At 45.6% G+C, this 25,749-nt stretch overlaps 2 protein-coding genes across 7 annotated transcripts in view; both read right to left on the bottom strand.

Moving 5' to 3' along the window:
• Positions 1-13,954, bottom strand: part of zgc:92140 (uncharacterized protein LOC447854 homolog) — a 28,743-nt gene extending 14,789 nt beyond the window's left edge. Inside the window, exons 1-2 of one of the 4 annotated variants that reach the window (XM_063467413.1) lie at positions 13,762-13,954; positions 2-131 (exon numbers count right to left, since the gene is read on the bottom strand). In XM_063467413.1, the coding sequence (XP_063323483.1) occupies positions 2-92 (91 nt within the window). In that variant the 5' untranslated portion in view covers positions 93-131; positions 13,762-13,954. Of the gene's footprint in view, position 1; positions 132-1,320; positions 1,381-13,403; positions 13,624-13,761 lie in introns of those variants that run through there. The other 3 variants (XM_063467412.1, XM_063467411.1, XM_063467414.1) reach the window with 3 other exon arrangements.
• A 265-nt stretch (positions 13,955-14,219) lies between these two features.
• Positions 14,220-25,299, bottom strand: edem3 (ER degradation enhancer, mannosidase alpha-like 3). Of its 3 annotated transcripts, none has more exons than XM_063466858.1 (21): positions 24,136-25,299; positions 24,003-24,048; positions 23,787-23,887; positions 23,613-23,652; positions 23,232-23,344; positions 22,942-23,095; positions 21,919-22,053; positions 20,707-20,812; positions 20,418-20,515; positions 19,897-20,022; positions 19,731-19,814; positions 19,435-19,518; positions 19,030-19,154; positions 18,544-18,715; positions 18,305-18,450; positions 18,050-18,194; positions 17,525-17,716; positions 17,153-17,318; positions 16,730-16,915; positions 16,347-16,394; positions 14,220-15,417 (listed from the first exon to the last, which is right to left on the bottom strand). In XM_063466858.1, exons 1-21 carry the CDS (start codon positions 24,222-24,224, stop codon positions 15,059-15,061), a joined length of 2,715 nt encoding a protein of 904 aa, XP_063322928.1. In that variant the 5' UTR covers positions 24,225-25,299; the 3' UTR covers positions 14,220-15,058. The 3 variants fall into 3 exon arrangements, with proteins under 3 accessions (XP_063322928.1, XP_063322929.1, XP_063322930.1); XM_063466859.1 differs by having other exon boundaries at positions 16,380-16,394; XM_063466860.1 differs by lacking the exon at positions 16,347-16,394.
• Positions 25,300-25,749: the final 450 nt, after the last annotated feature.

The raw sequence follows: 25,749 nt of genomic DNA, 5'->3' as shown, positions 1-25,749 counted from the left end.
CCGGTGAAGACGTCGCCATTGCTGTAGGCCTTGCCGCGTCCCTCCTCATCGCTGGGCACGGCCGACACCTGCTTGGCCGAGGTGCAGCCCATGGCCTCACACTCTGAAACTTCTCCTCATCGCACTCTCACCTGCACAGAGAGAGAAAACAAGACTTCGTATTCACGACAGACACAATAAAACGAACAGCGCTGTTGTTTTTACAACGCTCTGTCAAACGTGATCGACGGTTTGAGCTTTTATTACGACTCCCGATCGGTGCAAAATGTCGTTTATGTCTTTTTTTTTCATGCAGCACGACCCTCAGAGATGACTTATCTTCATTTTCCCATCCTTTCCATGTCTCTGAATCAGGAAACCAAAGCACACTTCACAGAAGTGTGAACTCACACCTGGTGTTAAGAGGCTCAGTAGAAAGAGAAATGCACATTTATAGCGCATGCTGCAGGTTATTACTTCCTCATAAGAGTTTCTTTCAGAGCTAAATATAGCCACTGCCATTAAATACATGGAGCAGCAGCAGGGGTGCAGTGCAGGGTAAATAAAGAGCATAACCCATCTGATATATGCTTTATGCTTTTTATTCTTGTTATACAAAACACCAAAAAAACAAAAAGAAATGCATAAATAAATAAATGTGTTTGATGAAACTGAACACAAATGTATTTAAATGTGAAAACATACGGAGCTATTCACACCTGAATATTTGAACTTTTGATCTGAAAACACTACTAAGTGATGTTTGTTGGAAACCGCTTGGTTGCCTGCGCAAACAGCAACATCAGCATCCGTACCTTTGGCCGCTTGGTGAATATTCACCACCCTGAAAGTTTTGTTGGTCTCCAGCTGTTAAATGTCCAGTTCCCTCTTTTGCTAAATGCCAAACCATGTTCCTCCGATAGATGTTTGCCGTCTGTCTGCAGTGGGCCGTGAAACTGCCAGTGTAAAATACAGTGTGTCTGTGAAAACTAAATTAATGGGTGAGCTAAAAGAGGGAAGCTGTTGGTCTAAACAACCAAAAATAATTAGCTGAACTATACCAGCATCACAGGAGCTGCAGGTGAGCTGATCAGTGACACAGTTCAGGTGTTATTTAGTCTTTGGATTCATTAATACAGAGTTAATGACTCTGCACTTATCACAGTCGTTAATTGCAGAGTTAAAATAAAAACTAATTACAGCACAGCCCGCATAGATTTTGAGCCAGATAGCAATGCTGATTTTTATTAGTGAGAAGATAATATTAATATAATGCCCAGTATCGGTGGCTGCAAACGAAAAATACCAAGTTCAAGGACAGGGGAGGAGACACAAACCAACCTCAGGGGGTCACGAGTCCAAACATCTGGCATCAAAATCTGCCAAAGCTGCTGAAAGTACCTCTTCTTCTAATATCCTGCCCAAAAAATGCAACATAAAAAGAATAGGTACATATTACTATATATAAATAGCTCATTAGCAATTTCACACATGCTCTGCACCCCTGAACTGTATGACCGAGGTGTTTAGCCCACCCCCGCCCCAGTGTGTGTGATCTTTGTGCTAATGTCCCGTGTCCTGCTTCCTGCACGCTCTAGCCGAGGAGAAACCTCACCTAAAATTACACCAAGCGTTTCCAGTAGTGACAGTGCATGTACATCATGAGTTATCTGAAACGTATGAGAAAAAGGCAACTTCAGATGTCCCCTCCCTGATTTTTCCAACTGTCCAAAGTTCATGAATGTAAATGTCTGACTAACTGTATTTATGAAGTTACACAGAAAAGGAGAAGCGATGGGATTTTATGGGAACTACATAACAGTTTAATGTGAATATTGCACCACTATCTGCTCAGTAGTGATGCTTCTCTGCTACATGAAGCCAACATTGCTGAAGAGATAATCCCTTCCCTAGATTACACTAATTTGTGTTACCATCCATTAAAAACAAACAAAACAAAAAAATTTGTTTGTTTGTATCGGGCACCATGATATAAGGATGCACTGATCTGTTGACACAGAGTGAAAATCCAATAGCTGTGTTAAATGAGCGAGGTGTTCCTACGATTATTCTTATATGGAGTGTTAACATCATCAGGATCAACAACAAAAGTGTAAACAGGACTGCGATGCATAAAATGAACGATAAAGTCTCTCTACATGAGCAAACGCTGCTCTGCTACTGACTGTGACACAGCAAACGCAGAGCAACAGGGAGCCGCGTTCACCGCATCAGCATCAAGCTTTTCCAGTCCGGATATCAGATCCAAATATCAGATTGGTGATCTGATCTACCTGGAAAATCGGCGATACTAATACGGCTCTATGCTATTATACTGTTTGGCCTGTTCATGCTGTTGGTAAACTGATATACTTAAAATTTGAAATGAATATTTTATTTATAGATAGACAGACATTGTATATATGCTAAAAAGTGTCATTTTAGCCCGTTGCTAGGCGGTTGCTAGCCATGCATAATGAAACTTTTGTGGATATGAGTTTGATGTCACTCCCCTGAAACACATTTCTTTTATGAGGTGTTGAAGGTTCATAAATGCTAAAAACTAATCATTTTCATCTGTTGCTAGGTGGTTGCTACTCAACTCGATGCATTTTTAATGCCTAATATAGATGAGAACCATCAGATAAGTAGTAAAGCACCTGTAGTTCAAGTTTGAGTGCAGATGGTCCCGGAGGAGTTTGCAGACAAAGACACTAACAGACTGATTTTATGCATTACAGTAACATTTTCAGCTAAACTGTAACCTGTACACCAGTCTGACTCGGCCGCTAAGTTTCTGTAATTACTTCAACGCAACTCAGAGCTTTGTTTGAGAACAACGTGAGGGCATGAACAAACTAAACCGAACTCATCGTTACTCTTTAGAAAATAAGAAAACCCTTCCACCCTGCAGAACAGCTAACACAAAGCTGCAAGCGCTACCGTCAGTGAGTTGCACACGCTGTATGTAGATAGCTTTTGTGTCACTCACACATGCCATATGCTGTCTCTGACAGGCCCATCTGACTGCTGCCACTTACAAAAATGCGCGCACACACACACACACATACACACAGCTGATTAAATCTGTGCCGCCGGTACATAAATAATAAGAGGCAGAGTGAAGAAGAGGCTTTTTGAAGACACTGAAAAGAGAGAGAAAAAGACAAAGAGAGGGAGGGTGGGTTGAGATGAAGGGGGACAAAGTGGAAGGAAAAGGTCGACAATAGGTGGACAGAAAGGGTCCAGAGAGGAGGACGAGTGCAGAGCTTCAAAAGAGCGCTGCCTGGCCCTCGCTGCTCCTTCAGAGCGTTTGAAGTTGACAGGAGGCCCGTGGTTACTCCCGTCTTTAGGCTGTGGCCCACCAGCTTCCATCTCACTGGACATGACACAAAGCGCCAGGTGCACAGCGCGCTCGAGTACCTGCGTGTGCAGGTACTATGGAGCCCAGAATTACTGGCCAGTATTATCAACAAACTAAGCTGCTGCTGTTCCCTTTATCACAGACTGCTTCATTCACTGTCACTTGTTACATGGCAGGTTGTCACTCGGTGAGGCAGCAGAGGAGTGTCGAGGAGACTGCAACAATTCTCAGGAACAAACCATGCATAGCAAAAAAAAGAAGCATCCTGAAATTAATTATCTTTCGCTGCTCCTTTGAGACTCTGAGGTGTGTGAATATTCAGTGCAAGATGAGAGAACTCATATATGAATCCCTTTCTCAGCTCTGCAGGAGAAAAGACATTAATCTCTGGAGCCTGAGCAGAGCTTACACATGAATTTCTCTAAGGGCCTACAGGCAAGAGGGAATAATACCTTGCGGGCAAGAATCCAGACACTTAGACACACACATGCAAGCTCAGGATGAGTGTGTGTAGCTGTGTGTAGGGTCACCTGTGGCCTGAGTAGGAGTTCTGGTCTAGAGAGCAGCTTATCAGCCTGTCCCAGGCAGCCTGGGATACCTCTTACTACAACTACCACTTTGGAACAACTCAATTATGCTTCACATGTGCGCATAAAGCCACCATCACCTCACACACAGCTGGGAGATCTTAATGCAGCAGTCTGAGGCACGCTGTCGTAAAGACACAGCAATAATCTCATCCCGCATTATCTGTCTCTTGACATAGGCACATAAATGAGGGAAGAAGCACGAGGCATGCACCTGGAAACGCTGCCGGAGGAGCACATGTTATCTGTCAGAGTCACATCACAGTGAAGTGGAGAATCAAACGCCAGAGATGGAGATAAAAGATAGAAAAAGAACGTGCCAACAAAGGCAACGGGAGAGAGGACACCAAGAGCGAGCAGTCAAGTCTCTCTTCACTATTAGCGTACAACTGAAGTGAATATTAGATGAACAAAGCACAGAAACTCCCTTTCCGAAAACCACCAGAGGACGTACGCTGAGAAATGTGAGCAGCCGTGATAGACGTGAAGTTTCAAAGGGTCTCTAGTGTGTGGGCAGCATCTGTTTGAAGGCTTTGATTTGTGTGTATTGAAACATCAAATTGTGAGTAGGAGCAGGCTTAAAATAGACCTAGCACTCCCAGAGCTATTGTTGTGTGCAGGGATAATGCTAGGCTGTGGATCCTTAGGCCAAGCTGCTATTACTCGGGTTATGCATATAAGCTACAGCCAGAAGGGCAGACTATTACACAGCCAAACACACCTATAAATAAATAACACCAAGGCCAAAGGCTCAGACATTCTTCAGTGGCACATAATTCAAGAAGTCACATCCTTTCAAAATCAGACTTCTGCTCATTTTAACACTTGGTCATCTCACAAGCATCACAAAAATCTATGGCAGGTTTTAACGAGGAATTCTTACATGAAGGGTTGAGTGTTATCATAGATAATATATTTTCAGAGCTGCACAATCAGAAACACATCTAGAGGTGTGAATCACCAGACACCCCACAATATATATTATGTCCTTCAAGTTCAACTTTATCAGTATTTGTTTGATCTATTATGGTGTAGTTATCTCACTTCAGTTATTTTTTGGTGCCAAACCTGCTGAGATGTTGCTAAGACAGAATCAGTCTGCCACAAGTCTGCCAACGGACTGCAAACAGACTGCCAACAGTCTGCAAACAGACTGCCAACAGACTGCCAACAGTCTGCAAACAGACTGCCAACAGTCTGCAAACAGACTGCCAACAGACTGCCAACAGACTGCCAACAGACTGCCAACAGTCTGCAAACAGACTGCCAACAGTCTGCCAACAGACTGCAAACAGACTGCCAACAGTCTGCCAACAGACTGCCAACAGTCTGCCAACAGACTGCAAACAGACTGCAAACAGACTGCCAACAGACTGCAAACAGACTGCAAACAGACTGCCAACAGACTGCAAACAGTCTGCCACAAGTCTACTAATAGTCTACCAACAGTCTGCTACAAGTCTGTCAACAGTCTGTCAACAGTCCACCATTGAACTGGGTCAATTCCATCCTTTTCTGATGAGTCCCCAATTAGCTGTGATAAATCATCAAAAATCACACATTTGTTGTTGCCTGCATGGACAGAATTTCACATTTAATCAAACTTCATAATAATAATAATCATTAATTTAAAAAAATCATAATCTGCACACAAAATATGGAGATACCATACTGAATTGATTCTCCAGCTTTAAACCTCCACCTCTAAACACATTTTGCTCAAAATATGTCTTAAATCACCACTGTAACACGTCAGTATTAACAATGCAAATTTGAAAACTGTTTGTATTTTGGTTGACGCTTTGTTTTGTTTTTTTAATTAAGCCTATTTTTACCTCTTTATGTAAAGCAAAGTGGAGGTAAGTGGCTTTTTGAGGGAACTGCACAGTTTAATTTACAAACTACAACGAAACGCTTCAACAAAAAGCCACCAAAGGCTCGTCCACTGTGCTGCTGCACGAGCCATGCTGGCATCGTACGTTTGCACGTGTTCCACTGTACAGTGAGATCAGTGCATAGACTTTTAGGACTAGCGACTCCAGCAGGAATCAGCCCGAGTTAGTACTGAGCTCTGCCCAATGCGCTATTCTGTGCCACGTGCAAAACCACAGTGGGGCGTTGCTCAGCTTTGATTTAAATAGGGGGAAAAAAATCCACACCACAGTGTGGGGCAGCTGTTGAGATGGAAAAAAAAGTGTGCTCAGCCAATTTTTACCTATTGAAGACGTGTTACAAATAAATAAGTAAAAACTGGGAGTTCTGCAGTGTGTGAGCTCTGTTTTTTCCAGTGTTGATTTAACCCACAGGACGGCAGGACTGAGCTGCTCTGTAGATGCTCAAGTGTGTCAATGGGACAAGCCTGGCGAGTCAGTGAATACACACACACGGGCCATGTTGGCTCACAAGCTGAGCCAACATGGCCCAGTAAACATCCAGTGTGTGAAAAGGATAAAAAGTTCTTAACACCAACTGGCACACGACTGCCTCTGGATCCAGATGCTCAAGATTCATTGTGAGCATATGGGCCAAAACAGAGGGGTAACCCGGTTTAAAGATATAAAGAAGTTGTGATGTCAGCTAGCAGGTCTTGCGTCATTCAAGCCGATCTTACCCCAGATTTGGCGCAGAGCCTCCTGTTGCCGTTTCACCTCGTAAGCAATTTTAAGCAGTTTGAAACAATAATCCTGAGCCAGGCGATACAAAGAGCTCTTCTTAAATGCAGACCAAGTTGTATATTTAACACATGGCAAATAACCAGACCCTGAAAATGATTTGGCAAACACAGAGGCCTGCCCATGCCTGCATATGTTGGTGTGGGACGTGACCTGCCCTCAGGTCTGTGAACAAGCCTCCTTTACAAGTCAGTTTGTTAAAGGAGGAACTCAGAAAGCGCTGTGAGGAAGATGTGAGTGCTTGCACAAACACAGGTCGTGCACACAGGCCGAGTAGTGTGCAGTGCTAGGGTTTCTCAAATGCAAGATTGTGCCAGAGGGAGCACAAGCAACCACAGAGCCTGAAAAACGGGCCAAACAAAGGCGGAAAACAGGTTGAAGTATCGCAGAGAGAGTTTTTGTGTAACAGGTTTATTATATTTATTATATAGCGTGAACTGGACGTGTGCGTTTATCAGTTCCCACCATAAAGCTCCCGGCTGTGATGGGGAAGTGCTTGCTCAGCAGCCATTTAAGCCTCAGGAAGAGTGACTTCAGGGCAGCCTCACCTGTGACGACACAGCGACAGTTTCTATCTTTGCTTCATCGTCCTCACAGCTGAGTGGTGAGCTATGCTTTAGAAACTGCATGTCAAAAACACAAAAAAGGTTTGGATGCTCTTTAAATCTAAAACAAAAAAAGAAAAAGAAGAGAGAATTCAGTGGTTTGAAACGGCTCAAAGCCTCTATTTAATTGAAAATAGTACAAAACACAACATATCATTAGGCTCTTTTTGAGTTTACTGCCAGGAGCATGTCTCCCTCGGTGACATACAGCGAGCGTGGGCAGCTGGACTTTCAGAGTGGTCATGATGTAATACATGCAGACTTGGCTGACATAATTAAGGACTTCCATGAAAACAAAAAAGCTCATCTGGAATGCAGCATGTGTACAACCTGTGTATATCATTCAGCATTAGTGGTGCCTTCTCAGGTGGAACATCTACTGATATCATCAGCCAACTAGCCTCTCTCCCCTTTATCCAAACCGGAGCTGCGACTGTGTGCCCTGTGTCACCCTCGCTGCCTCTGATACTGCAGCTTCGAAGGTGGACGCCAGGTCTGCAACCACTCAAAGTCAGTTAACGTCTTCAAAACAACCTTGGAGCATCAAGACGGTGATAAAACAGGGATGAGATAGAGTCAGTCTGATATCTGTTTGTGGCTGAATGGAGTCAAGTTTACAACTATATGTAGTCTGCAATGACGCAGCATTTAACTGTGATAAACAGATCAAATCTGTTTCCGTCTGAAAGCACACAAATTCTACTTAGATCCAGAGTCCATCCTAACTTCCTTGAGCTGAGACAGAAATTTAGAAATTTGTCCTCCAATAGTGACGTAGGTGCTGCAGGATGGTGACAGCCTTGCTTTTATACATGATTATAACCAGAATACAACCAGCTGAACGGTAACCAGTTGGTTGGAATAACTCCTTGGACTTTAAGCAATTCAATGTAGTCACCACCCAATAATTTTTCCTAGTCATAAGGAAGTTGCCATCCTATTTTTACTCCAGTGAGACGGAGCCAGTAACTGTTTCCCTTGGTTGAGTAAAGCCAGCAGCATGATTCACATCATTTTCATACTCAAACAATCCAATGACCCCTGGTGCACTGTAGATTGAGGCATAATCTTTTAGATCAAAAAAGTGCTTCATCATAGGCTTCCCCTGCAATTTCATGGAGCGCAGCAGCATGACAAGATAACAATACGCGACATTCATTCGCTCACAGCTCTGCTCTGTCCTCCAGAGACCCCATAACACCCAAAATACAGCCAGTGCAAAGAAATATGGCAACACATGAAGCTATAAACCACCACAAGTCTATCCTCTGAATATGGAATAAACACCTGCAAGTGTTTGAGGTTTGGATGTTTTCTCTGCGGCACTCGGTCGTATGCTGGCTCCCTAACTTGGCACTCTGTCATCAAAAATTTGAGAACACCACGGGACAACTGGGCCTCGGTCCATGCCAGGAAAGAGTCCTCACAGCATATCAGAGCCACTGGATCCCTCACTGTAGGGGTCACAAGTTCACAATTTTCTCTGAATTATTCAACCTTCTGTATGTGATGATAGAGGACAACTCCAGAAAAAAGTATGTACGGCTAAAATAAGCAAACAGTAAAGCTCCCTGAGGGAAAAAATATTGCTCTGCATAATTAACACTTTAAAAATCCTTATTTATCTTATACTCAACCCCCTCAGTTCAGCTTATGTGATAAAATGTATGACTAAGTGATAAAATCTGATTGACAAATCATCTCATATGTACTAGTCATGTTGCATAACTCATAGTGAGAACGCAAACACACTGCACCAGCTGACCTAATAAACACTCGGCTCAAAAATCAAAACGCTCCACCTGGAGTCACTGCAAATGACTCGTACGGTGAATCGCGAGCTGCGGTGTGTTGAGCGTGTCTTTGCGTCTCTGTGTGACAGAGCACAGTGCCGGCAACTCGTGGGCCAGTGCGCCATAATATTTACTCTAGCCAGGCAGCAAATGCTGCACCTCTCCTCCTGTCCCACTTTAGGCACTCCATCAGCCTGACAAGCCTGGGAAGTCATGCCAACACACACACGCACGCACACACTCACACAGGCCGGTGGACAGTAAAGGTCCATCATGAGTGTTCTGCTGCTGCTTTGTGTGCCTCTCTTCTCTCTTTTTCACTGTCTGCCGTTGAGTGGCTCTTTCCTCTTCCTCTCACTGTAGTAATGAGGATGACAAGCAGCCATGGGTGGAGGAGTGGACGTGGAAACAGAGGGGACCCTGTTCTGCTGAGTGAAACTGAAGCCCGGCCTTGTGACTGACAATGAGAGGCATATTGTGCAGAACTGAGGCATGTGCTGGTGAAGAAGCTGGAGTAAGCTGTAGACAAGCTGTTACATATTTTTGGTAAGAGGCCAGTGTTGTTACTACAGGCCCACAGAAGTTTGCACGGCTCTCACCATTTCCTTTCAGTGCTGTCACTCAGAGAGAGAGCGAAGAAAGACCAGTTAAGCACTCTAATTGAAACGTGAGCTGCATTAAGCCGTATCTCGGTACAGGTAAAAAAAATCAAGCCATAGAGAAACGAATGATTTCAACTAATGCAGGCTAGACTAGAGGATAAAATGTCTCCTCTGAGGTCTGCTAATGGCTGGCGTTAGTAGCACTCAGTTCCCTGAAAGAGCAAAAGGCAGGTAGTCATTTCTGTGGGACTGAGGCAAAAGCAGGTCAGAGCCTAAGGTGGCTGACTGACAAGATTTCAAGGCAAAACAGCGGAAACAGGAGAAAGATGGAAAAGTAATGGGGAAAAATTCTTGGGCGACATGACGGCGATATAATTACCAGCATCCAGGGAGCGTGAGGGGTTTGGAAGTAATGAAGTAAACCTTAAAAGCTGTACTTGTGAATTTTTGCTCTTCTCCTCTATAGCTGAATATTATTTTCCATGCTGGGTGCAAGTTCTCCAAAGTACTGCTGCTAATTAATGGTAGAGCTCTAAAGGTGGTTTATGTTTTTACCATCTCTGTTTTTATATCACCGATTTTCTTGTTGATCACATTTGCTGACAGACAGCTGTGCAGCTGATGGTGTGGGCCTCCTCCAACACAGGAGGCACACAAGGTCAGACGTGTTTATGTTTTCTTACCCAGATCCATCTGAACTGCCAACAAATCAACCCACGAGGCACACAATTAAAACCGTGCCCGCATTAATAGTCATAAGAAATTACGCATACGAATTTTTGCATAACTGGCAGGACGACTGGCCAAGACCCTTCAGACGACTGTTTGTGTGGGAATAAAACACACTGAATGTTTTGCCTCTTCAGGTGGCTGCAAACGAGCCCGTGTTTAAAAACTCAACATGGCTGGTATCGCATCTGCAATGTTATTCTTTCAGATGCAAACCAGTGCTTTTGGTCGGTCCATTATCCTACACACACACACTACAAAATCTTCCAGCAGTTTACCCTAAAGACACCCAGAAAGACATTATTATGATTTACAATATGGCGATGCCGACGACATGCATATGAAGGATAAGTGTTTTGCCACATGTAGTTCTGCTTGTGATGAATTTGTTATATTTGAACAACCAAGCAAGTTCCAGATATGTTTGTGCACAAGATGCTGAGACTAAACAGGAACTAGGGTTTTGCTGAAAGGTAAAACCAACCTGCACTCTCATCTTTATGCACAGACTCCAAACATCAATATGCAGAATTTGTAGGTGAGAGACCATATTTTTAGTACACAAAGCTTTCTGGGTTCGGCTTGTAGTCCAAATGCTATGGAGCACAGGTAAACTCGCAGGTAAACAGTCGAATCCATCAGATAACCATCAGCTACCATCTTGTGAAGCCTGGAAGACAGACGCTGAAATCTTGGCCCTGATGTCTGCTGGTGGTACTGGAAGCTGGGCTCCAACAACCATGGCTCAGTTCATACATCCTTAATAACAGAGCTGAGTGCTCTAACTGAGCATTAACAGCCACACAAGGGTGTCATAGTATGGGAAGATGGAACTGGTATACCGCCAACAAGAACCCCCCTCCTCCAAAACACTGACCTTTTATATAACTTTTATAGAATTTTTCACCACCACCTACTTGTGCATTAACAGCTCCACAGCTGAGACCCCGTCAGCGACCCTTTAACTAGAGTAGAGATTGGAAAACAGGCGAATAAAAAGAAAAAGAAATGGAAAGCAAAATCAATACTGCAGTTTGTCCCCATGTCTCCATCCCAGCTGGACTCTGAACACGAACTGAACTGTAAACGCAGGCAGGGACACAGAGACAGGACCCTTCGTCGTGTGACAGAAAGCACGTGTGCAGGCCACTCAGCCAATCCCTGCTCACACAAAGAGAGCGAGCAGCCAGAAGACAGACCGGTGGCAGAAACAGCCCTCGTCCACCGATCTGCACACCGAATGCAAAATAAACAGGAATGCACGGAGCAGAAGGAGCACAGCAGCGGCTAATGACACAAGGGCAGATTTTTTGGGCTTAGTGTTGCAACATTTGCTTCTTGCACTTTGTTTATTCGGCCAGGTAGAAAACCTAATCAGCCTGCGACGCCCTCAGTCAAACTGACAGGTACAGTGAACCTGGAGGATTGAGTTGTGCTGACCTTGTGCTTTCCACACTGCAATACAGACTACCTTATCACAGCTGACAGCACTCAGCCGCACCTCCCACAGAACACAATGAGCGCAAAGCGAACACAAACTGGATGGAAGAGACAGTCACGGGAACTCCCTCCCACACCCACAGACAGAGAAGACATCCTGCGGTAACCATGGAAACCCTCCACTTCCCCACAAGATGACACGACAGGTGTTGCGGGATGACCCTATGAGTGCCTGTGTGTTCACCTGGATCGCTGCTAATCAGTTGAAGGTGAGGAGGCCACAGGTGGACAAGGAAGAAGCAGGAGGACTCAGAATAGAGAGGAAGAGAAGGAGTGTGGAGGAGTGAGACGTTTATATTTCAGCCTCTAATGCTAGCCACCGGAACCAGAAAGGCATATGTGAGAAACAAGCACACACACACAGTAACAGATAAACAAGTGAGGGAGGGAGTGTGGAGGAGAGAGGCAGATGGAGGCAGATAGATGGAGATAAAACAAGGCTAAAGTCAGGAGGGGCACCACAACATCCACCCACAGGATTGCTGGTCTGGCCCTGATGGGAGCTGCAGGTGATGGATGCTGTCCCCTTTAACTGTCTGGCTACACCAGAGCTGCACAGCCACCAAACGGATGTAAAGATCTGCTGCTGATGGCACGCTGTAGTCTACAGTAGCTAATGACCATATGGCACATTTAAAGGCAGCAGCCAGAAAGGCGGTTTGGAAACTTCTGAAGTGCCTTTGGCGATCCGGTGTGCTTCATAGTGTCTGAGGAAGCAAGGAAGGATCCATCTGAAACAGACTCGGGTAACTTTGAGCTAATGAGCTGCAAATGGTCTGTGTATCAGATGTAATCCTGGCTGCTGTGACTTTGTTCATACAATCCAGCAGCTTCTGTCTTCCTCTGAGGCAGTCATGAGGAACAAAGACGATCAGCAGGTCGTTCCCCCGCAGGCCAAAAGGCTGTTGTGGACAGAAGGCAGCTCAGAAGTTGTACCACAGGTTTAGCAGCAGCAGCAGAGGTGTGAGCCCCTGGCCGGCCACAGGGCTCTGCTCTGTCCTGGAGCTCGAGCCGCTTAACAGCTGTGTCCAGCTGTGCTACGGGGAGACACTGGGAGCTTTGTTCCCCACAGGGGGAGTCAGTGCTGTGTGCGTGTGCTCACAGTTTCATTTCCACAAAGGTTAACGGCCTGTAGCTTCGACCAAAGCTGCTCTTCCCTGTGAGGAGTGTTTCCCCCCCACACACACGGGCTCCCAGCAGCGGGACAGCCTGGCACGGCCGCCAGGATGTGTGGAAAATTTGAAATGCGCCGAGCCAACGCTGTCCACGGCGAGCGAGCGAGCGCATTCACACAGTCCAAACGCGAGACACAAACACAGCTCCGTGTGGGCTCCTCGTGGATTTTACCACCAGTAACAACAGTGATAGTTAAAAACGAGCGAGAGAAACAGAGAAACAAAGCGTCGTTAGCCCCACGGCCAGCCCCGCCAGCGAGAAACCATCGACAGTGTGCAGGAAGGAGAGCGCCCGGTAATCACGGACACTCGGGAAACAACAACAAAAGAGTCCACGGACAGCAGGACAAACCGCACCTCTGGGACACATCAACAGGCAATCCCCGCTGCTACTTACTCAAATGAACCGGTTCCACTCGGTCCGGTGGAGGAGGAGAGTCGGGCGGTCTTCCGGCTGTGTCGGGCGGGATCTGCGCTATGGAGACTGGAGAGCTCAGGCTCGGAGCCGCGAGGACTGAACGTAAACTGTGGCTTGCGTCATTTCACCAGGATGCCACTATTGCGCGCAGCAATGCAGCCATCTTGCTGAGGAGTGCCCCACCGAGCCACCAATCAGCGCCGGGCCCGAGCTGCACATCACCGCTGCGTAAAAACGCTCCGAAGGCGCTGAGCAGCAGGAGAGCTGCTCGCATTCACGAGACACGCACGTAAATGTGCACATAAACAAAAGTGCTGGAAATGTACCGAGTACTCACCTACCTCTGTCGTGTACTTTTACTGTGTTTTCATTTCTTGGCACAGTATTAAAATAACCGCCAGCGAGTGTAAACATGAGATCGGTTCAGCAGATCCTTGTACTTCTACTCAAGTGACAAAAACAGATTTAAATACATATTTCTGCTAAATATGATGAGCACTTCTTGCAGCAGGGTTTGAATCACTCTGACAGTAATACCATGGCGCATACTGACAATTTCCCAATTACACGTCTGTCACGTTGACTGGAGTGATTTGATGGGGGTGTCCGCCCACTGCACAGAAACCTCTGTCGGAACAGAAGTGATTTTCACATCTCCTGCCTCTTTGTTCCACAAAAGCCAGCATGTGTTCATCATTTCCTCTCAAACAAGATAAAAATAATGGAATATTCTAATCACATGAGAACAGTCGGTGCAGTAAAACAGGAAAGCGACATTGTTAAACCTCCTTCTGTTTGACTTTTTTTATTATTATTATTATTAAATCAAGCACTCTGTGTTCAGACAGCAAGTTCCTCTCATTCGTTTTTATTTATTCTCACCCTGTCAACTTATTGGTTTATTTCTGCAGATCACACAGCGCCCCCCTGTGGCGCCGTTATCCATCCCGTCGTGCTGCTGAGGGTGTGTCTGCTTCACCCTACATGGTCCAGAGGCTGTTGTGGTGTGAACCAGAACCTGAGCAAACAGCCCTGTGGTAATTTCAGTCAACATACATATTTACACCGACACGTGACTTAGTAAAGCCTTCAGCAATATCAAGCTCGGTGCTGAGATCCCGCAGCTTATCCATCACCAATCCTCCTCAACTGTGATCAACGTGTACATACGATAAGGCCCGAGACCACCAAACAAGTAAACCTATGAACACGTTTAAATAAAACTGATTGGTCAGTGGGTTAATTTGTGAGAAAGCAGTTGACCAGCACTGGACTGAGTTAAAGTGGTCAGAAATGCATAGAGAGAACAACAGTGAAGTAATGTGAAGTGGAAAGTGAGACAAAGTTAGAAACAGTGTGGTCCATGTCATGGTCATAATCCATCAGATAGAATCTGCTCAGACAAATAAAACAGAAAGTGTAAGAACCTAAAAACAACTCCCTTATGGCCCAGAGACAGTACATGGGTCGCCTTGGCACGCGATACCATTTGCAGAGGGCAAGAGAAGACATCATCCCCAGCTTCCTTTCGATTCATAAGACTGAGGCCGGTGACACGTGAAGATGCACTTCCTCGCGGTCGCTCCCCGTGGCGGGATCAGACCAGTCACAGGGCAGAATGCACCTAACGTCTGTCAGAGCTCATCCTTTTCCATCTGCTTGAAGGCCTCCAAGTCTTCTCGCCAATCAGCCAGCAGTTCGTCAACTGACTGGCTGCTTGAGTCCGTGTCTTCCTCGGGCTTCTCCTCCTTCTCCAAGTCTCTGTCCTCTTGAGGCTGAGCCACAGCCGCCTCCGCTTCTGCAGTATTGACTTCCTCTTTTGGTGCACTAACTTCCTCTGCAGGACTAGTATCTTCATCCACTGGACTGACTTCCTCCGGAGCACTCTCGTCTAGCTCCACCGTGCTCATCTGAGACTGGCCTATAGGTTCGTGTGAGGTGGGAGTCGTTGCCTCAGTCAAGCAGTCCTCCTCCGTTTCTTTCACATCTGCACCTGAAAAGGAAGCAGGGGCGTGAGACAAAACAGCTTTACACACAAACACTCCTCCCCTCCCTCCTCTGTAATCTATAGATGCCTCCTGGTAACCATTCTCAGTCAAAAATAGAACCGTTTTCATCAAGAGGCTGACAACTATAACAGCATGATGCTGAATGTGAGTCATGTTTCCCACAAGATAAAACCTTCCTCACATAGCTCCAGAACTAAACTGAGAGTCGGCTGCGAAAATGAACCTGGCAGACGGATGCAGTGTGAATTTGACACAGATCTGGTCAGCGATAAAGTGTTTTCAGTCCGTTATTGCTTCTAAAAATGCAGCCGCTTTTTCAGCTGCAGATTGTGAGCGAGTTAAGGAACGAGTGCGCCCGTTTAGGACTGCCGCTAACCCAGAGGCTTGCATGATTCAGGTGCAGATGGGTGCAGGCGATCTGGTCATTATGGTGTCACAGTGGCTCTGTGGTTGCACAGACTCGCCATTAATCAAAGGATCTGAGATCCAGGGTCTGCAGAGTGCACAGCAGATGCTCAGACCCAAAGGCTCCTACGGTGCAGATGTGCAACTGGAAGTCATTCTCATAATAACGGCCTCTCTTTAAACTGTTCAGGATTCGTTAAAAAGATTTGTTTTTACAGCTGTTTATATCAAAGTAAAAGCAGATAAGTGTGGTCAAACCCTGTCACTGTCCTGTCTTCCTGTGAAACCTATGATGACCAAAGACAGAAAAAGCTGCTATGACTTAAACTCTTCGAGGGAGGAAATAGCAAATGACACATTTCTGTGATTGCACCAAGCTTCTCTGTGAAAGTCAGAAACAGAAACCTGAGGCAACGAGCCAGACTGCACAGGATGAAGACCCACAAGCATTACTACAAAGAGGAAAAACAGAGATTAAAGAAGAGAGGGAAAAAAAGCGCATACTTACTGCCCTCGATCAGGCTTCCAGGAAGAGGTTTACCTTTGAATATGGCCGCTGCTCATCAAAAAGGACAGAGTTTGCAAGAAAGAGAAGAAAGCAAGACAGAGAAGAGAGAAAGGCACCGTTACACAGAACAGAGAAAAGGAGGGAAAGAGCGATAAGGATGCAAACCTCCCCCATTTCCCATTATAACCACAACAAGTGGGTGGTTTTGGAATAAGCCACAAGCTCTGAGACTTCAAATGACGCCCGAATCCCTGCACCCCATCTTTATTTTATGAAGCCACGTTAAGGCTCAGTCAGCGGAGGCATAAAAGCACACTGACGTGATGAGTCTCACGAAGCGAGTGGAGAGGAACAAAGAGGAACCATTAGGGAGAGTGTCACACCTCTGTCTCTGGCTTTGTCGCTCAGCAGCACCTCCACCTCTCTGTACTCCTTCAGCGCCTCCAGCAGGATGTTGCCTTCCTTGTGGAACAGAAAGAGGAGAGGCAAGGTGATGTCATCGGTGCTGCGGCCATCCCCCGCCATCTGAAAGAGTGGAGCTGTGTCGCTGCTGCTGCCCTCGTTATCGTCTGCAATGATATAGATTTTTTTGTTTTTTAAAACAGCTGCTCGTTTTTCTATATGAAACATAAAAATAACTTATTGTTTGGGAATCTGATCAGAAAAGTGTTGCTTTGCTGTTTAATCACGATGCTGTGAGCAGAAATTACTGGGCTGGCTGTCTTTGAGATAATTAGGTTGTCGAGCGCTAATCTAGTCACTGAGCAGTCATCTTCAGTCTCGTGTCATCTGCTGCTCGCGCTCACCAATCACTATGCCTCCAATGGCGCCAGCCTTCTGGATGTGCCGGGCCTTCTCTGCAAACATGCACTGACCCCTCTGGAGCAGAGCGATGTGACCCTGGATGTACTCGGCGTTAGCGATCTCACTGCAGCCGCTGTAGGGCTCGGCCACAGTGACAAAGCCCCGCACCTGCACAGACGAGGCGGAAAAGAGGCGAAGTTACAGAAAGAACAAAGACCGACACTAACAGCACGTATCTCAGAGCTCTGCGAGCAAGCACTCGTCTCTCCATCTGTGATCCTGAAGAGGAAACGTGAGAGCCTCACTTACAAAAAAACAACAGAAGGACCCTTTAGTGACCACTTGTAACCCCGAAGCTTGGCGAGCCCACTCACCCCTGTGGAACTTCTGGACAGATCCGTGCCAAACTGTGCCGGGCCGGCGGTCAGCACCACCCTGCCAAAGAATGGATGTGAGACGATTTGAATGGCTCTTGGAGGCAGCTGCTCTTTCTGCTGCTGACTGGACAGCTCCATCATCTCCTGCATGAACCGCACGCCGTCCTCTGCTGCCACTGCGCTCACCGCCTACGGGCGACAGAGCGGGAGAGAGCATTTAAAGGGTGAAAGGACCTGTGAAAGTCTTCTGGCCCAACAATGTCTGATATCTTGTATGTGCACATGCTCTTCTGCATTTATTACTTATAAATTACAAAGAAATATTTTCAGATTTTAAAAGATATATTTCCCCCATTGCTTCCAGAGACTGACTGTGTGGTCAGAGCGGTTCGTAATGAGCTTCTTAAACCTGGTTATTCTGATTCTAATGCTCAGAGCGAAACAGCTGAGAAGCAGCAGTAAACCCACTTATGTCAGCTAAGGATACTGTGTTTGTTCACATCTGGGCTGTGTGGTGTTGACCTGTGTAGCATGCTGGACCAGCTGCACCCTGCCATCCTTTAGGTGGATGAGACTGACTCCCATCCTCCTCAGCAGCTCCAGATGTTCAGGGTTGTTTGCCATGAAGTCCTGAGCCCTGAGGGGAGGACGGCCCATACCAGGTTCCCTGACAGGAGGCATGGGAAGAAGCAGAGAAAATGAAAGACAGAAGAGGTGAGCGACTATAGAAAACAGATCATTACTGGCAGCCAGGTTTAACCTGTTTAGCGTGCATACCTGTAAGGGGCGGGGCGCGGGCAGCTCTTATCAACGGCACTACGGATCGGTTCTCTCAGGATGCGAGGGAAGGCAGGGTCAGGAAACAGGAGGTGCGTATTGGGACAAGTCCAGTCAAAGTTTGAGTCGTCTAGCTCCTCCTCTGACTGAAACATCAGGAATCAGACGTTTAAATCAAAAGGTGTCCATGCTTTCATCACTTTCTAAAAGTTTTGTTACAGCGGAATCGTTTTCATCACCGTTCGATTTGAGGGAGCAGGCGAGGAGTGAGGGGCCATGGAGAGAGACAGGGGCAGCAGGTGTGCCTCAGTCGTGAAGACGTAGTCCTCCACGTCAAACGGTATGTCGTCCGGTTCAGCAAACAGCAGGAACAGATACTTAAACATCTCAGCGAGGAAGAACGAGTCCATTCTGAAAAAAAGACCAAATAAATTCTTTAATTTCTGGGAAATGCAAAGAAGTTTCCTTACTGCACAGCGAAATGGATCCACATGTTTGATTCGGCAATCGGGGACACCCTCCCCAGATTTCTCTGTTCTCCCAGTGTAATTTATAAAATGCTTTCACCACAATCCCCATCCAAAGATTAAATGATGGCACACCATCGAATGTGATAACATTTTGTTTTGTCCATGCATTATCTCCTGCATGCAAATCTAATGTGGTGTAAGCATATCTAAACACAGTGCCTGGTTTCATTCAAATAAGGAGTCTATCGTTCCCACCGATCCTCATGGCTGCCGGTCCGTACATCCTTCATTGCTGCAAAGCCACAGGGAACACGAGCAAAGCGATTGAGGTTGTCCATAATGGTGCGACCTGCCTCCAGGTAGTAAGGGTCTCCTGTGGCCTGGAAGAACGAGAGGGCAGGAGTGTGATCACAACACAAGGACAGCACATCAGTGATTTTTAATGAGACTACATATCTATAAACACATATCAGTGATCTGTATGTTGAAGGGTGCTTAATTATTCCAGCATTTCTGACAAACTAGATAAATTCTCATGCACCTTGAGATGTGTCAGAAACATAGTAGAAAAAGCAGGCTTAGCATAAACTACTGCATGATATTAAACCCGCACTGTGAAATGAGAATGCCTGCATTATGTCACACTACTTGATAAATTACCTTGTAAAGGAAATAGGTGCTCTCTGCAAATTCAGGCCTCAGGGGATGTTGGGCCCAGTGTACCCTGAAATCAGTAGTGAAGGCCTGAGGACAACCGGAGAAGGACAAAGGGGTCAGCACACTCGTGCTAAGCAGCGTAAATAGAACAGACAGATGAAGGGAAAATGCAGCGGTGTAGCAATAAATGCAAGCTTGTTCGTTTCAAACTGTTTTAGTTGGCAGCACAAGTCACATGAGGTTATCTGACCAAATGGTTAAATTTCACTGAGCAGATGAAGCCAACAGTGACAGACTACCTCTGGCAGGAAGTTGTGTTTTTTGGTAACTTGGTACAACATCTCATGAGTCTCGATGGCAGGGCGGATATCTCCCTTCAGCACCTGGGACATAGGAAATGTTAGTCGTGTTACTGAAATGCTAAACGACCAGCAAATGGTTCGAGTTCACGTGATCTAATCTGACCTGCAGCCCTGGGAAGAAGGCCAGCAGAGAGTCCATCCAGGTGCGAGCAGGAAGCAGAGGTTTGTGGATGTGGACGTCCAGCAGCAGAGGAGGCTGGCTAATGTACTTCATGATAGATGCGTAGTGCTAAATGGGACACGCAAAGAAGATACAACCATTAAGATAAACAGAACAGACTACATTTTGTTTTATTACTTATTAACTGTAAACTGTGACCCGGTTTGGTGTGACTTGGCAGGTGTGTGCATGTTTCCAGTCCCGTCAGTGAGAAGAGAAAAGATAAATACAGAAATCTGTCATGTATAAAAAAGTTCAAACTATTCTTCTTGGGTAACAAAATGTTCTACGAGCGTCACGCGAACAGCGACCTTTGTGATCAAGGACTCGGCTCAAGCAAGCAATCTTAAATCTGTAACGCTGCTTCATGAGGGAGATGCCACTGTGACAAATGCTATTATTCACACAGTGAAGCATCAGATTACTCCAGCAAAGAGTGTGTGTGTGTGTGTGTGTGTGCTTACAATATTGAACCGTTCCAGAAACAGGTCGTCTCCCAAGAGGACGTAGGCCTTTAGCAGGTATTCATAATACGAATCAATTCCCGCTCCGACTCCGCTGTCTGGAACACACAAAATCATCACTTTATAAGACGAGAGGAGTCAGAGGACACACAAGAGTTCTAGTTCACCCACAAGATCCTACCGTACTTCAAATCACTTTTCCTATTTCCTTCCTTCAATAACAAACACTGCCCCAGTCTTTCTCTCTCTCTTCCTCAGTCACAAGTTCTCCCTGTACCTGCTCTCTCACCTCGTCGGACCCACTCTCCAGAGTGGATGTTGATGGTGGTTCCCACCAGATTGCTGTTTCTCTGCCTCTTCTCCCAAAGAAAGTCCAGAGCTCTCCGGGCATGGGCCTGTGAGAGGGGAAGGGTGCTTTATTGATTAACCAGGAAAAATCCATCTGCAGCAGCTCTGCACTCTTTGAAGGATTACAGAAACCGACTCTGTGCTTATTCAGCAGTTTACTGCTGCCAGGAACTGAAACAGTGTGGAGCACAGAGAAAGCCAAAGAAAAATACCTGTAATCAGAATAAAACGCTGATTTAAAAAAAACAAAACACAGAGCAAATATTTCCTGATGTGACTCGTTTTATTATATTTCCACGAGCGGCTTTTTAAAAAAAAGGAAAATGACAAGTGCAGAGGATAAATAAAGGCATATTTAGCTGAATGACAACATGACGTTGTGCTTACTGCAATAGTTAAAGGAAACGAGAGTTGGCCTTAAAATTATTTGACTTTATGTGAGGTCAAAAATCTGCAAACTAATGAAACAGAAACACCATCAGGTGCTTCCTCATTAACATCAGCGCCGAAATGAACAGAAATGATGACAAGCAGCAATTTTCAAGTCTGCATGTACTTGTGTAACAGCAAAAAGGGAACTGGGAAGATGTTGTTGTTTTCAAAAAGAGGTGACTGAGCTGAGTTTACTCAGTTACCCTAAATATGTGCAGCCCCAGGCGGGTGGGGGGGGGACACAGGTGGTTACGGTGTATCATCATTAATTTAAGATACGAGCGCTGTTAAAAAAGTACATGTTAAACAAGAAAAAACAAAACGACATCTCACCTGTAAACATGAGACACTACGTGGCATTATAATATTTACATATCATTACATAACAGGGTGGTTTCATAAAGCCAAGGATCTGCAAACTGATCTCAAATGAAACTTAAACTGCATGTTGGGTGTGGCTGCTTAGGACACAATAAGAGCTCTTAGACAGCCGTGAAGTGCCTCAAGGCGATACAACTAAAACAGAGACATGTGGTGTGTAAGTGACTGCAAATGTTAAAAAGACTAACAGCTCAATCTGAATTGGATCAGCAGAAGAAAACGGATGGATGGAAAAAGATGAGCCGATTTTAAATTACTGCTGAAATGTGTTGCTCATAATGCTTTGCTGAGTGCTAATATCCCCGCTGCACCATGTGATCATACGATGGCCACGTGTTACCTCAAACACAGGGTCCCCAGTGAAACGGCTTAAAGCGGCAAACTCCAGGATGATGGTTCCTGCGCATGCTGTGCAGGTGTCCGTTTCTGTGCCCGTCCTCGTCTCGGGCCCCCTGACGCCATGTTTCAGGTTCACCTGTCAATCGGAAAGGAAAAGAAAAACATTATAACTCTGCTTTGAGAGACGCGTTTGATCTTGCGAGAGGATTTGCATGAAAACAAGTCAGCCGAGAGAACGTCTGCATCGGGAAGCGGTGACAGCTGCGAGCGGAGCAGCGAAGCAGAAAATGGAAACATGAAGCCGTGAAGTGACAGAATGCCCCGAGCAAATGCAGGTAACTGTTTGCTGTATGTGAATAAACTCAAACATTTATTTTGTAATACACATAAAACAAAACATCTTTACTAAAGATTCTGCAAGTCTTCTACTTTTTTCATCGCACAGACGTGGATCGCCTCTATGACTGCGTCACATATGACCTGCACTCTTCTTACTGAACAACAAGAAAGCTGCTGCAGAACATCAATAACACCCCTTTTTAAAAAAAAAAACGACATTTAGAAGCCTCCTGTGGACATTTAGTGCATATAATAAAAAAAAGTAACACTGCTAGAGTTGGCTTTTGCTTTATTCTTGCAAGAAGGAATTCAGTCAGTTCAAGGCACTCATGGCGTTGTCCTGAGGAATCCATCGGAGGATCCATACCCTGCTTATATAAGCCCCCCCCCCCCAAATCTGTTGCCAGGCAGAAAACCAGCCAACCTACCCAGGTCAACCACAGTTCAACAGGATATATGCAGCATGTAAGTTAAACAAAAATGTAACTGCCCAGAGGCAGGAAGCAGGACACTGCCTCAATTAGGGAGACCCTGCATACCTGCACTTCTACGACCTGCGTGGGTCAAGGATAAAGTAGGTATAGGAGAAAGAAAGCTGTATCTTAGTATATAACAAAATAACCTCCCACAAGCCTACATCAGCTTACATACAGTCTGTAATTCTGCCCAAGTGTTTCTGTCTCACCCTGGGATAAGGCAGGCCACTGCTGGTGTTGAATGCCGGCAGCAGTCGGAGCCCCAGGTCTTTGGCCATGTGTAGGAGCTCATCCTGGTACCACTGCATGTGCTGACCTCCTTCTTTCAACATCACAGCCATGGAGTGTCCTCCCAGCAGACCTCTGATCAGACGCACGCACAACATCCACATACAGCGAATTTAGTACAACACAATCCTATCATTTTAAAATGTGGGACAGTGCACGGAGTTGTATTTGTTGACTTTAACGATCTGAAGACAATTTAATCCAATCTCACCCGAGGACTCGAATGTTGGTCTCAAAGACGGACACGACGATGTCGTTGTCCAGCCGCACATCTGACAGGACTCGCCTCACTGCGTCTTCAAACTCTGTCGTCTTATTTAAAAGCTGCAAGCCAGAAACGGATGACTGTGAAACTGGGCTCAATTACACATAGTTTAAATATCAAATGAAATCCACTGGAAAGAAAAATAATCCCAGAAATACCTAACAGGGAATTTATATTTAGTATTAAGGACTCTAGACACAGTGCTCAGATTTAATTGTTAAGCAAAACAGCATATGGAATCATCTGTTCTACACAACATGTGATTCTTATTCATTTATTATTTTTCATTAAATAAATAAACATCAGAAGCAAACAAAGCCTACTCACCACCAAAGTGTCCAGAGTATCAATGAGGGTCAGCGAAAACCTTTCAGGGGGAAATCGTAGCAGTTTATCAAGAGTGACACAAACAGACAAAACTTCCTGACGAGCTCCAAAGCAGTAAGGTAAGTAAAGCGCCTCGGACTGCTGTGGTCATAACAAAGGCAGCCTGCTACTCACTTGCCAAGTGCATCATCTATGTCTCCACGACTGGGCTCAAGCCCACGGACTCGTCCTCTGCACGTTAGAGGCATCAGCTCATCAGCTGGGTATGCATGGTCCTGGGAAACACACAAAAACACTTTAGACAAAGTGCTGATGCTGTCGACCGGACGGTGTGTTCGCAGATTTGAACAAATAAATAATGAACTTCACTTAGCTCTTCTGTTTACTCACCATATAGTTCTGATATGCATGATCAAACATCTCAACCACTTGGTTCCTTAAACAAAAGCAGAACAGACAGAAGTCAGCAGGTATAACATCTGCTCAGATGAGAAAAAGCATGAATGTTTTTTCTTCAACTTACTTCAATCTCTGCTTCTCCTCCCGGGACATGGCCTGTCCGGGGCTGCATAATGCTCCCAACAGCATCAATAAGAACAGTACTGGCGGCATTGTGGTGTGCTGGGAAGATTACAGCTAAATGCATACAAACCTAAAGTACACCATCTAATCTTTGAGACCACCTTGACAAATTAACTTATGCCATCCCAATCATTCTTTTTTTTTTTTTTTTTTTTGGCTTTCCCTGTGAGGTAATGTCTAATGAGCAATGCTCAAAAACAGCAGGAAGAGTCAGTTTTGGCTACTTCCACTCTATCGGTGTAGACCCCAAGGAGTGGCTAGGTAAAATGTGCGTCCACAGCTGAAACTACAGGTAAAAATCTCAGCAGGAATGAGTTCAAGTAACCAGATATTTAAGCCTAGCTGACAGTATGTGCCAGCGGCTGGTTGTAGTGGAAATGTGCGCCACCTCTTGGGAACAGGTCCCTGTACGTGTCACACCTGTTTACGTTCCCAGGTTCTCACCTGGGCTGATTCTACACAGGATGTGTGACACGTTGTCATGCAAAACCCTGACGTTACATTTAAAACCCCATTAAGACGAAACCCCGCCGTGCCAAACCAATCCAGCTGGAAACCAAACCGCTGTTTTCCAGATGTTTTCGCCTCACACACCAGTTGAAAATGTTGGGAAAGCTTCTCTTTTTTACGTTATAACGGTTCCCGGTGGTCTTTATGACTCAATGTGAGCCAAACCAGACTGTTCCGAGTTAACAGTTCTTGCCTTATCTGTGTTTATAACTCCTGTCCTCAAACAGCCTGGAGCAAATTAAACCAAGAGTTAAGGCAACACCTCCGGCTATCGCCCGGCCTGTTAGATGAAAAGCTTACTACAGGAGAGTTAATGATTTCCTCCTCTTGACAGCTCTCTATCGTCTGCTACTCAGAAGAAGCCGAGCACTTGTCGGTCTCTAATTAGCTGAGCGGCGCTAACTAGCCGGGCAGGTGACAACGGGCGACCCGGGAATACGAGATGGGTCGAAAAAACACCTCTCCATCGCTGAACGGCGGGCCTTTCCGGGGTATCTTCTCCGTGTTTTTTTGCGATTAAGTTGATAATTTCGCCGTACGGCTGTGTTTCCCCAAGCTAGCTGCCGTCAAAAAACCGGATGCTGTTACGACGAAAACGTCAACAACATCCGCTTCCTGGAAGAGCAGGCGGGGTGGTCGTAGGTTTTCTTTGTCCTGCAGCACTTTCTGTCAGGCTCAGAGATACAGTTAAAGAGTCCTCGGTAGGGATTTTATAATGTAACTCCGAGTCAGTAACCAGCCTGTCAGAAAACACAAAGGCATACTGGTGATGTCTGTATGGGAGTTACACACATTACACCTCCGGTAGCATGACGGTTACACAACGAGGCGGAATAGCTACCTGACAGTCAAAAATGAGGAACAACAAATAAAGTTTGCACTCCTGTGTCGTTCATGAAAGCTCAGAAAAAGTACAATCACAGCGATTAAATTTGCAATCACGGCGTTTAATCTAAGGCAAATAACACAATAATATTCTAATAATTATCAGTACCGCAGACGAAACAAATTCAGCCAAATATCTGTCATTTTATGTGAATTCCTG

This window comes from Pelmatolapia mariae, linkage group LG23 (genome assembly GCF_036321145.2).
Source record: "Pelmatolapia mariae isolate MD_Pm_ZW linkage group LG23, Pm_UMD_F_2, whole genome shotgun sequence".
Lineage (NCBI taxonomy): Eukaryota > Metazoa > Chordata > Actinopteri > Cichliformes > Cichlidae > Pelmatolapia > Pelmatolapia mariae.
The sequence above is the reverse complement of the archived record's forward strand: the minus strand, read 5'-3'. Positions and strand labels throughout refer to the sequence as shown.

What these genes read in the sequence shown, in the direction of transcription:
- edem3 (XM_063466858.1), bottom strand. Translation starts at nt 24,224, where the DNA reads ATGCCGCCAGTACTGTTCTTATTGATGCTGTTGGGAGCATTATGCAGC. An exon ending in ATGCATATCAGAACTATATG is followed by an intron (nt 23,888 to 24,002) that starts GTGAGTAAACAG and finishes TGTGTTTCCCAG; the next exon opens with GACCATGCATACCCAGCTGA. An exon ending in TGGAGAGTGGGTCCGACGAG is followed by an intron (nt 20,516 to 20,706) that starts GTGAGAGAGCAG and finishes TGTGTGTTCCAG; the next exon opens with ACAGCGGAGTCGGAGCGGGA.